General features: G+C 37.5%; 3 protein-coding genes across 4 annotated transcripts in view; 2 read left to right on the top strand and 1 right to left on the bottom strand.

Annotated features, from left to right (window-relative positions):
- The first annotated feature begins 174 nt into the window (after nt 1-174).
- Nucleotides 175-3,105, top strand: LOC130641268 (leucine-rich repeat-containing protein 61-like). The gene is made up of 10 exons (XM_057448007.1): nt 175-367; nt 1,056-1,145; nt 1,422-1,478; nt 1,580-1,640; nt 1,711-1,796; nt 2,086-2,154; nt 2,360-2,428; nt 2,647-2,703; nt 2,786-2,842; nt 2,930-3,105. Exons 1-10 carry the CDS (start codon nt 277-279, stop codon nt 3,010-3,012), a joined length of 720 nt encoding a protein of 239 aa, XP_057303990.1. The 5' UTR covers nt 175-276; the 3' UTR covers nt 3,013-3,105.
- LOC130641232 (laminin subunit alpha-1-like) overlaps nt 2,592-11,399 on the bottom strand; it is a 46,832-nt gene continuing 38,024 nt past the window's right edge. For both annotated transcript variants that reach the window (XM_057447953.1, XM_057447961.1), the window contains 13 exons: nt 10,947-11,335; nt 10,485-10,670; nt 10,214-10,373; nt 7,743-7,898; nt 7,222-7,376; nt 6,339-6,521; nt 5,813-6,040; nt 5,406-5,610; nt 4,802-5,141; nt 4,367-4,483; nt 4,236-4,282; nt 3,467-3,704; nt 2,592-3,295 (listed from right to left, as the gene is read on the bottom strand). In XM_057447953.1, coding sequence (XP_057303936.1) covers nt 3,159-3,295; nt 3,467-3,704; nt 4,236-4,282; nt 4,367-4,483; nt 4,802-5,141; nt 5,406-5,610; nt 5,813-6,040; nt 6,339-6,521; nt 7,222-7,376; nt 7,743-7,898; nt 10,214-10,373; nt 10,485-10,670; nt 10,947-11,335 — 2,541 coding nt within the window. In that variant the 3' untranslated portion in view covers nt 2,592-3,158. The remainder of the gene's footprint in view (nt 3,296-3,466; nt 3,705-4,235; nt 4,283-4,366; nt 4,484-4,801; nt 5,142-5,405; nt 5,611-5,812; nt 6,041-6,338; nt 6,522-7,221; nt 7,377-7,742; nt 7,899-10,213; nt 10,374-10,484; nt 10,671-10,946; nt 11,336-11,399) is intronic.
- Nucleotides 7,604-10,206, top strand: LOC130641277 (uncharacterized). Its single transcript, XM_057448018.1, has 2 exons — nt 7,604-7,914; nt 8,533-10,206. Exon 2 carries the CDS (start codon nt 8,541-8,543, stop codon nt 9,090-9,092), a length of 552 nt encoding a protein of 183 aa, XP_057304001.1. The 5' UTR covers nt 7,604-7,914; nt 8,533-8,540; the 3' UTR covers nt 9,093-10,206.

Here is an 11,399-nt window from a genome sequence, read left to right as displayed (position 1 = left end):
AATACTTGCTAAAAGCCTGCAAATAGCCTTGTCAAGTTATTGATAGAGATCCCTGTTTTGTTTTCAACAGAGCTCTATCAAATAAGTTTATCTCAGAGAGCTCCGGACGGAAAGAAGGGGATAAGTTTGCTTCTGTTAAGACAAACAACATTTTGAGTTGTTGGAAATAATATCTTGTTACATCCTTTTCTTTCTTGTAGTTTTTAGTTACAGTGAAATTTATAATGGATGGTGGATGAAGCATCTCAATTCTGGTCTGTAGTTTAGTTTAAAAAAATGGCTCAAGTAATTACTTCGCGGTTTCTCAAAGATGAAACACAGCAGTTTGATTTAGAAACCATCTTTGTTTTAAGTTTGAATAATCGAGGTAAGATTTTTTTCTTTTACTTCCGACCTGTACATTACGACTAAGGAAGAAACTTTTTCTCATTGCTGTTCTTATCCACTATGCTAATGTTACGCGGGAAGCGAAATAGTATTTTACTGTCACGGGGGAAGCGGAATATTATCTTACTAGGTGGTGGCGTTTACTACGTCGCAAAATTGAAAATTAAATCCGACATTTCATATTGACCGTAATAATTCACTAACAAAATAAATTACCAAATATTTTCTCAAAGTGGGTATTCCGTGTGGTGGGGAATTGAGAGATATTCGTCAAGACTCTGGGCATATACGGACTAAAACTACTCATTTCTGTCGTTTTATCAGGAAGTTTTTGTGTGCAGATTCGTAGCTTTTTACTGCCAGCGTGCACAGTAATATTCCTCTAAAAAATCAAATGGCCAAATATTTTTTCAAACTGAATATTTCGTCTGGTGGGGAATTAGGAGATATTCGTAATGATTCTCACCATAGAAGGAGCAAAACTACTCATTTCCGTCATTTTGTCAGAAAGTTTTCGTGTGCTGTTTCATGACTTCTTCCTACCAGCGTACTATTTTGTGGGCGCACAAAAAGTCGTGCTAAATATTAAGCAGGATACCAGCATTACATCTGTTCAACGACAAAATGTTGCGACAAATTTCCGTTAATATATTTTTCCATTTATTTAGGTATATTCGACCTTGGTTGCATAGGAGAATGCGCTAATCTTGTTTATTTGGATCTGTCATCAAACAAACTGTCCAGTGTCATGGCGCTTCGTAAGATCTCTAAATATTCCTCATAAAAATGTTGGCAGAGTAAGAGTAGAATTTGTTTCCTTGGATTGTTGGACTATATTGTAAAATGTTTGTTTAATATCTGATTCGTGAAAAGAAATTCCCAAATATATTTCTGGGGACCATATCATATATATCCAGCAAAACTCCATATTGTATTTTCATTGCATCATAAAATAAATCCGGCAAATAATTGATTATGAGAATAGCTGTAATCCCCATTCAGGGAACAGGTGTTAAGAATTTTTTAACTTCTAGGAAAACTAACTTGCTTGGAAAGCTTAGATGTTTCGTTGAACCGACTTGCGGCACTGTGTAAGTATGGTCATGGATGAAACGTCCTTGTTCAACCTTACTTAATTTTCAGCCTAACCTATAGAGCTGAAGGAATAACCCTTAAATTGACATTTCTTTAGCTGGCTTGGAACGCCTCGAATCGTTATCACGTTTAAACATTTCAGGCAATTTCCTAAACAGGTGCGTATAACTACATTTGATTTTACTCTGCTGAAATGCAAATGGCCAAACCTTTACTCTTTTCTTTCAGTGTTGACACTGTACTCCCCTTGACAAGATTGGACAAATTGAAAACGCTGATTTTAAAAGACGATAAAAAGAATTTGACAAACCCGCGTAAGACTGTTTTAAATGCCGGGTTACCTATTTTTTGGTTGTTGTTGCCGTGACTATTGAACTCGTTTCTTTGCCTCGTTTTACCTGACACAACATAGTTCGCCTCAGTTTAAATAGTTTATAGTTCGCCATATTTAATCCAATTCTTTGTGGTGCTGTTCCTACTGCCATAGGCTATACTCCAATTTTAATGTATTCTGTGTTTAGATCTATGTCTAAGAGTTGAAAATGAATTGCCCAGCCTTTGTTTTTAAGAATGTTTGGTGAACTTGGCTATTGTTTTTTTTAGTTTACGCGTCCAACTGTGATGCATCAAAACAGATTGTGGAACTTTTACCTTGGCTTGAAATTATTAACGGTAATTTTATGTTGGGTTTAATTCTCAGCGAAAAATTGTTATTTGTTTATGCATAGTTCCGCAAATTATACATGTTCTCTCGTCTCAGTTTGCAATTACTGTAAATAAACGATAACTCTAACAGGGTGTTCCGAAACTTTAGAGGATCAGCTATATACCGTTGCAGCCACTGACTGTACTGTAATGTCTTTATTTTGTTATCCAGGTGAACCACAACTTGGCGAAGGTAAAGAACTCAACAGAATATGTAGTGAAATGGATGTCTGCTCATCTAGTAAGTAATCTAGGTGGCATGCCCTTTTTTGGGGTGGGGTATACTCAGACCCCATCCAGTTCATGAGTTTTTACTTCATTTTTTTTCTGAATTTGCGATCTCCTGGTTTTTATCCTAAAAACTAGTGTTCAAGACCAAAAAGTAAAAAAAAAAAACAGCGATATAATGTTCTAGATTTCCCAAAAAGTGATGTACAATTTTTGTCATTCATTTTTAAGAATATAACCATTCAGTTTCCAAGCAGTTACTCGATTGGAAAGCCTCAACATTTGAAGGTAGGAACAAAACGCTCGTTATTAGATAAAATTGTACCGTGTGTGTACGTGTTACTTCACAAGGCTATATTTTCTTATTTAGAGCCTTCCTTTGTTCGTCTTGGGTTTGAACGAAACGGCGCGTACGAAAAAGCAGAAGGTAACTTAGTTTCAACTTACGTTTATGTCAGGGGCTTTTGTTGCGCACTGGTTTTGGTTCTCAATTTTTTATGTCTGGGTTGTTTAGAGATTGCTAACAACTGTGGAAAACGAAGCATGGAGGCTCACAAAATATTAGAAGAGATGCGTGCATTTGTGTTTGACACGTGACATGACGGACAAAATGGTGTCGTTCATGTAGTGTGTATATATTTGTATATGAGGAATTATTTATTTTTTGATGAAATATAAAAAGAAACTTGATTTTTTGAGCGACTAATTCTTATTTACAACTACCTAAAAATGAAAGAAAGAAATTAAAATGTTGGACAACCAAACACCACATTGTTTCCATCCACGCTCGATTGGATTCGTTCTGAATTCTGCCCGAGAGACACGAGCTGCAAGCATCCATCGAAATATCTTGTAACCTGGCCAGGTTTCTGTATACCTCCTACAAGCAAAACAAAAAGATACCATGACAGACGAGAGGTGATGAGATACGGATACAGGGTCCTCTGGCTCTCCAACATTACGAAAGGGGTGAGGGGTTTTTAAGCTGTATTTGTCCCAATATATTGAGCATGATTATAGTTCTCGTAAGGGAAAAAATAATGTACGCTACCTTTGACACCACCAATGTACATAAAACCATTGATTTGTCCACTATTGGTTTCATCCACAACTCCGCCTCCCATGTTTAAAAGAGAATCAACTTTGATCCTCAAACTTCGCGCGGTTTTACTGATTTTTAAGGTGTGCCATCTTTGATCACACAGATAGTAAGATTTGTCTCCTTTTGAGTCTTTCCACACAAATGTTTGACCTGGTTGAAGCATGGAAGGCTTGTAGTGGAAGTTGATCTAAATAAAAAATGACAGAGTTGCTGGGGACAGTTTCTTTGATCAAATAATGTGAACAGTTATCCGAAAAAGTATTAGGCTGTACTTCAAATACCCACCATTCTTCCTTTGCCCGTACCCGCCTGATTTTTTTAACCACCCCCCCCCCCCCCCTCCCTCCTCCCCGTGTCTGTGCGCACACAAATTGTCATATTTAGTATTAGTATAGTTTCTGAGTACAAATTTTTTATTCAAAATGCTACTCACGTACATAGATAACAACAACTTGTATAATGCTAACAAAATCAACAAGGAATACCAAAAAGATAAAGAATGTCTGCTCACAGCAGCTAACCCCCTCCTCTTCTAAGTTGCGAATGTCCACACATTACATAAAATGGGTGTGATGAATCACACCTATTTCATGTAATTAGTTATTTGCGACCAAAAATTGATGGTGATTTTGGTTGAGCATGCGTGCTTTTTTCAAGCTGTTAGGTTAGGTTAGGCAAACATCTAATATCTATACTTGGTAAGACCGACCATACATACCTTTCCATCTTCTAACTCCAACAACATATATGACCCAAATCCACTCCCTACGAAAAACGAATCTCAATCCTTTAAAGACAACATTAAACCATCGTGGACGTAGCATAAACGAAATTGTTTAAAGATCTTACCGACACCCACTCCATTTGGTGTTTGGTTGGAGAATAAATACAGGAGTGTTCCTGAACGTTTATACGTCCTGAATCGAAGCTCGAGAGTAAAATCTGGGTGCAGGATAAAATTGTTGGCTGAAATTAAAAAGTCGGATACAATAACAAGCACAATTCAGTCTGCATGGAACTGAAGTAGTTGTCCAATGGAAGCACTAAATGTTGGAATTTGTGTGTTGAATCTCTGATATTGAAAAAACAGCTGCAATCACTTAGCGATCTCTTTGGCATTGGTCTCAGCATGAGAACAGGATTAATGATGGAAACCCCATAACCTAGACTTACTTATTAGCAGCATTAAAGAGAGGGTCTACAACCTATTTTCAAGTCCTCGTTAAGCATGGAAAAAAAGACCAAAAAGCGAATATTAAAAAAGAAAATTAACGAAGTGCTCACCGTAATTTACCCACGAATCTTTTCCGTTAAAATAAACACCCGTCTCCGTGTTAGAATAACACGAAGTTGTTCCCGTTTGCGTTCCACCGAGATCAGGTCGTGTAAAATCTATTGCGTACGTTTCGAATCCCGACGATATTTCGAATTTGCGCAGACAACCGTTGAAGCCATACTTTCGTTTCATGAAGTGGTTAGCAACAATGTTGTTAGGTAAGCCTCCAATGTACAGGGGTCGGGTCAAATAAAGCGGTTGTGCAGCTTGATCGTGACGCGAGTTTTTGTACTCCATCGTTTCAGGAATTAGGATGGCACCGAATTGATAAATACGGAGCAGATATATCTAAAATGATATCGAGTTCTTTATTTGAAGATAAAGGTAGCCATAAATCACCAGCCTCGTTCCAAGGGCATTTTGCCTTGTCATGAAGTTGATAACGGCGTAATAACGGCTCAGGGGCCACAAGACCCTGTGGACGAGGTTAATGAATAACCTCAAACTGATTGAAAATTCCAGGAGTGGGAAGTACAAAGCATTTAGAACTTCTGAAGGGGACGGAGGAGAGCTAAACGAGGGGAGTTTGATTATAAAGCTTTATTCTCTAACCTTATACCATTTTCCTTCTCCCGCGTAATTCGTCGTATTTCCGGTCTCTATGGTTACCTTGCCTTGGCCATTATGAAATTCATAACGCAAACGCCCATTGATAAGTTCTAGTGACACATACTGCGTCGGGTTTGTGTCGCTGTTGGCGATGTAAAATATGACACCGTCACCAGAAACGGCACGGAAGCTCATCGTTACAACAAAACTGCAAAAATATAACGCAATAAATTAAATTTGTTTATAGATCCAACTTCAGTACACAGGATAATAACCGGTTTCAAATTTCAAAAGTTGTGGCTTTGAGTCAATTATAAAACCACCAAAAACCTTGTTAAATTAAATTCGTTTAAAAGGCCAACTTGATTGCTAAAAATATCAACAAACTTAAGATAATATTTTAAGGCTACCTTGTCTGAAAATACTTCTGCGTTGTACTTGCTGATAATCGATAGCCGATGTAACTTTGAATGCTCGCCCATGGTACTTTTCCGAAACGAACTTGTAAAGGATCTGGAGCGAATATCAGGTCTGGGAACGAAGCAGCACAGGCTGGCGGAGGTCGAGCTTGATTACTCCCAGGCGTTATTCCAGCGTATGACACACCAACATAGCTTCCACTAAAGAAATTCTGTTGCCTATGGAAAAGAGAAATTGGAAATTTGTTGGGTTTTTTTTAAATCACATTGTTTAAGCCGCAAACGCTCCTTTCAGTTTTATTCAAATTAGCATCTTATTCATTGTTGTAAATTTCGCGCCATTTAAATTTTAGTCGGTTACTCTTTGACCTACGCGTTTCACAACGTAGTCTCTTTCCAGCACTTTCTAACTCTTTGCCAGGTTTTCTTCCAACATTACCGACTCATCAAATAATGACAAGAAGACCTGGGAACGAAGTAGCATTTTTCTCAGTAAGCTGAAAACAAAATGTCTTACATTCTGTTAATCAGGAAGCTTTCAAAATCTATTTGCAGATGTCTTGTAGTGGGCACAGCCATTCCTATTTGCACGCCACTTGATAACCCTCCTATGTACACGTCACCAGTACCGATTGTAGTCAGTGCAACGTTGCCAAACCATCCAGTGTAAACGATTTTTGCGTCGATCTGCAACTGGAAACTAAAAAAAACATTTGCTTCTTAATATTAAAGTAAGAAAAGAAAAAAGCTGTCAAAGTGTGTTCATAGATGTTTGGAAGATTCTGTTTTAATTTTGGTGCAATGCAGTCTGGTATAAGTATAGTTAAATTCTCTCCTTCATCGCCGGCTATTTAAGACTGGTACCGTTCTTTAATGGCTTTAAATTTACTCTACAATTGATGTACACCATCTTCAAATTGTGTTAGTTGAAAACAGGTACTATAGATGACCAATTACTTGGTATTTTTAATTGTTTATTTGGAACACCCCTCCCCTTAATTGGTAGTTTGGGGCACTCCTCCCTTGATTGTCAATTTGGAAACTCCCATTTTATCTATTTATCGAGATGAGCAAAGTATTTTTCGTTAGAAATTTATTTTTTATCTGTTATGAAATTCACAATGCAAGTAGTCTACAGAAGAGAAGCAAGAGAGTAGTGTTGCATTGCTATTTACCGTTTAACAAAATAAAACAACCAGTATACTAGCAGTATCCATTTTGTCCACTCTGCAGCCATATGTTAATTTTTATTACATTAATCCCTCCCGTTTAACCACTCACCCTTTCCCAGCGGTAATTAGTACTCAAGGGTACCTCTTATAAAATCACGAAATAGTTCGGTAGTTAGCTTGCTATCTGTCCATCTTTGCAGTGTATAAACAACGTTGGAGAGTACTTACCCTCCTCCTGTGTAAGCAAGGCTCATATTATGCCATTGTCCGTCACTCAACGTAAGATTGGAGGAAACATACGGCGCCATTATACTGTTGCTGCGTTGAAGCACAACAACCAAGTTTCCAGCTATCAAGCCCATATAGAAATGATGCTGCGATGCCTAAATCAGGTAAGAATAATTACTCTAAGAGAAATTATTTCCCAGAAGCGGGATTATTATCATCTCCACATTATAGCAGCCCCAAAAGACTGTAATTTTCAATTACCTTCCTTATTTTGTACCCTGGAGTTTTAAATTAAATCTCTTGCGTATCAGGCACATGATTTTTAACCCCCCCTTACATGTATGTATCACTATTTCACGTGTGACCATTACTGTTTAGAGCTGAAAACGATCTGCTGTGCGATTTATGACATTAACAAAGCAAAAACACTTAAAAACTTCCATACAAATTTGGGAATCACGATCCACACGCTCGAAGATAAAAAAAATTAACGCGGTAAAACAAAGTAGATAAATTCTTACGCTTCCCGTCTTATACATAATCAATCCACTGAGTTGAGATGTCTTGAAACTGATGTATATAGACGAAACAACAACCGATCGGAATGTCTGAATCATCGCGTACGAACCAGTTTTTAACCACCACATGTAACCATAGAAACGGACCCCTTCGACGATCTAAAAAAAGAAACAGGTAAAATCTAAGTATTATTCACTAAACTTGTCGTGTTTTCGCACTTTTTACGCGTGTTTAGTTGGAGACATTCAGAACTAAAAAAGTAACAAAAAAGTAACGAAACGATAAAATATCGATAAAATATCGATCGCCGTCAAAACGTCGTTTTGACAACACTGGTGCACTGGGTACGAAATTAATAAAATTCCGGGCCAATTATGTTGCGTAACTAAATATGACGTCAAATTGATTTATGTTTAGTAAAAGTTGGTTACAAATTTTATTCGACGTCAATATTCTCAGGAAGTGGTTCGTTTTACAAAAAATATAAATAAAAAAAAAGTTAAAATGGATTGCTCGCCAGAATATGTCGAATATATTGAAAGGATACAACTACCGGTAGATACTGCTGGTGATGAGCAACTAATGAGACGGAAAAAACGACGATCTCGTCATATGACGATGAAGTATGACAACATGTCGAAGATGATTGCCGATATTGAAGCGGCGAAAGATCTGAGCGGAGATAATAGTTCTTACGATAAAACCTATCTACATAAATAAGTAGGGACTTTCAGTTCCTTATGAAACAAAAAAATGAACTTTTAATTCATTACAAAATAAATTAAATTGTAGATAAACGTATGGTTAAAGCTGAACAGCCATGGGAAGTACGTAGAGGAGAAGAGGAGGTAAAAGGAAAGCCTTCGGAAGAAGATCAAGATGGTGGTAAAAGCGAAGCTACGGAGAAGGGTGAACACGAGAACTTAAAATCTTGCTTGAATAAGAAAAAAACACAGATTGATCAGTTGGAGGGACAACAAATGCTCGATACAGATGAAGCTGTCAACAACAACAAAGCCAGAAAAGTTTCCTTTTCAGATGAGGTGTCCTATTGCGAGGATTTTACTTTGATAAAAACCAACAAGAGGCAAAAGTTTCACAGTTTCCGCAAAGCTACCATCATCATTGATAAGAAGAAAACCGTTCTTGTGAAGTCCATGAGAAAGCTGATTGAAAAACACAAAACAACAAAGCTGGAGTTACTGGAAGAGAAAGAGGCTGTTGCAGTGAAAATTGCAGAAGTTGAGTTGCTCAAATTGGTTCTTAGTGGAAAGGAAGTCGAGCTGCGGGAGAAAGAGAAGGAGATTTCTTGTATCAAAGCCGGTGTGATTGACATAAAAGTAAGTTTGTAAAATATCTGCTATTCGTAACCTTTTTTTTAAATTAGCGAAGATACAAATGGCGCCGTAAAAATCAAACGCTTACGAGGAAGCTTGAAAAAGTTTCAACGATCTTCCCTTAAAGTTTATTTTCATTCTAGATTTTATTGTTAATACACTTCTTCTTTAGACAACTGTCGGTAAATCAATCAAAAAATCAGTTACTAAGCTGGATACAGTAGAAGAAAAAATCAGAGTTGATATTGAAAAAATTGAGCGAAGGCTTGCACAACGCTGGCGTTTTGTCGGAAAGAAAAAACTTTTAGCAGAAAAACAAAAGCTTGCTGCTATGCTGGACACAATCTGTGCAACATCGCAGACATTACAGAAAGAAGCTGTCTTTTTGGACACCTTTCGATTTTAAAAACATTTCACACACGTTGTATATTTTGTATATTTGAAAGGGAAGCGGTGGTGGTTGTACATTTGTTTGTAATGTTCAGATGACCACTTCTCTTTTGTCTCAATGAGAACTTAAAAAGCGGTTTGATCTGTCGACTAACTGTCTTGGTCCTCACTGGTAGCTCAGTTGGTAGAGCGTGACATTAAACAGTGTCAAGGTCGTAGGTTCGATTCCTACCCAGTAATTTGACCAAGGCACAAAGCTAACGATCATTCTGCTGCTTCAGTGCTCAAAGTGATAAATGAGAGTGGTTGTTGAATGTATTGTAAACTCGTTATATGTCTGTTCTGTGTCGTGCAGCTACGCTCTTTCCTTTTAAAATCTTGTTTTTTTATTTTGTTAATATATTTTCACATACACATGCTGTTTATTTTGTTGCAGGAATACCCTGTACGTAGTAGCAAAACGGCTGCACTGCTTTAAAAAATCCTGATTACACTAAAGTACCAGAAGCTAAGAAAGTTAAATCGTCCGAGTTTTACAACCAGGAGCTTAAAAAAAGTTTTCATTTTGTGTTTCTTACAATCTCTGGTTAAATATACATCAAGCCGATAGAAGGCTTGGCCAACTGAATCCTTTACCAATGACAGGTGACCTGGTGTATTACCCAGAAAGTGCGCCATAAAAATTAAATATACAACCAGACAGAGAGGCAGGCAAAGAAACAAGCAAACAAACAAACAACTTGTACCTGCCCATTTATCATCCCATAATAACTTGTATCTTTTTCCTCGATTAGGTACTGCGACGATAAGAAACTGCGATGGATTAACTTCCCGGTTGTGACATCACTGAAAGACGCATATCGCATATCGCCAGCAAATTTACCGCTGACGGGTGGAGGAACGGGACTATAGATATACAAATAAGAAAACCATAACAAAGATGCACGTCTTAGTTGGAATGTTAAAATAAACATTTATAGGTACTTCCATGTACACAATGCACGAAAAATTACTAACCTGTTGGTTGAAGTCGAGCCGAAGATGATTGCGATTCCTGTGGGTAGGTTAGTCACGCCGATGTAGTTTGTCTTTAACTCAGAAAGCTGCAAATGTGCTGGGTTTAAAGATCGCACACTTAGTGTCGCGTTTACACCACTCCGAGAGATCATGACTCGATACCAGTCCCCGTTGTTGTAAAAATTACTAAACAAAAAAGGTTTGTGGGTTAAGATGTAAATAGCCGTCTAGCTAGATACCCGGTACGACTTTTTTAACACAGTTGTATCTAGCATGTTAATTCTGGTTTTTCATCCAATGCTAACTAAGTTTTTTATTTATTAAAATAAAAAATATTGCCCAAGATGGTGCAATATGGACATCGACATATGCTAAGATAAACATCTCTTTTTACTATTCGATATTAGCTGGCACAACTGAGGCCTAGATTGCATAACTCGGAACAAAAACAAAAAAACTCACTTATTAGTGATAATGGCGATGTTGCTCCCCAAACTTGTGGCGAACTGGAACATGAGTTTTCCGCCGAAAATATACAAGCCGTAAATAAAGCTTCCAGTTTGGCCGGTCACACCAAAAATGACGATATTATCTTTCAGCGTACGAAATTCTAACTGCACTGACGAGAAACTATTACTGACTAAGAATGTGCCAACTCTCTGTCGTATATAGCCGTTCCCAAAGAAAGTCACAGCGGAGCCATTGCTTGCTGGAGGCAGTCTGAATCGATAATTCGCGTAAATTGTTTGCCCACTGAAGTCAAAACTGTTCCATAAATTGTACGATACTCCATTTAAGTAAAAGTTGTCGTAAACACCGTAAAAACTGCCGTAAGTGCTTGTAAGTTGAGTCTATAGGTTCAGAAGGAAAAAAATCAATTTAAATTGTAGACACATGCCTAATTTTATATATGTT

This window comes from Hydractinia symbiolongicarpus, chromosome 1, assembly GCF_029227915.1.
Source record: "Hydractinia symbiolongicarpus strain clone_291-10 chromosome 1, HSymV2.1, whole genome shotgun sequence".
NCBI lineage: Eukaryota > Metazoa > Cnidaria > Hydrozoa > Anthoathecata > Hydractiniidae > Hydractinia > Hydractinia symbiolongicarpus.
The sequence above is the reverse complement of the archived record's forward strand: the minus strand, read 5'-3'. Positions and strand labels throughout refer to the sequence as shown.

Bases quoted from the DNA above. Each gene is read 5' to 3' on its own strand.
- LOC130641268 (XM_057448007.1), top strand. From the start codon at position 277: ATGGCTCAAGTAATTACTTCGCGGTTTCTCAAAGATGAAACACAGCAG. The intron at 1,479-1,579 runs GTAAGTATGGTC...ACATTTCTTTAG, and splicing joins GAACCGACTTGCGGCACTGT to CTGGCTTGGAACGCCTCGAA. The intron at 1,641-1,710 runs GTGCGTATAACT...CTTTTCTTTCAG, and splicing joins TCAGGCAATTTCCTAAACAG to TGTTGACACTGTACTCCCCT.
- LOC130641277 (XM_057448018.1), top strand. From the start codon at position 8,541: ATGGTTAAAGCTGAACAGCCATGGGAAGTACGTAGAGGAGAAGAGGAG.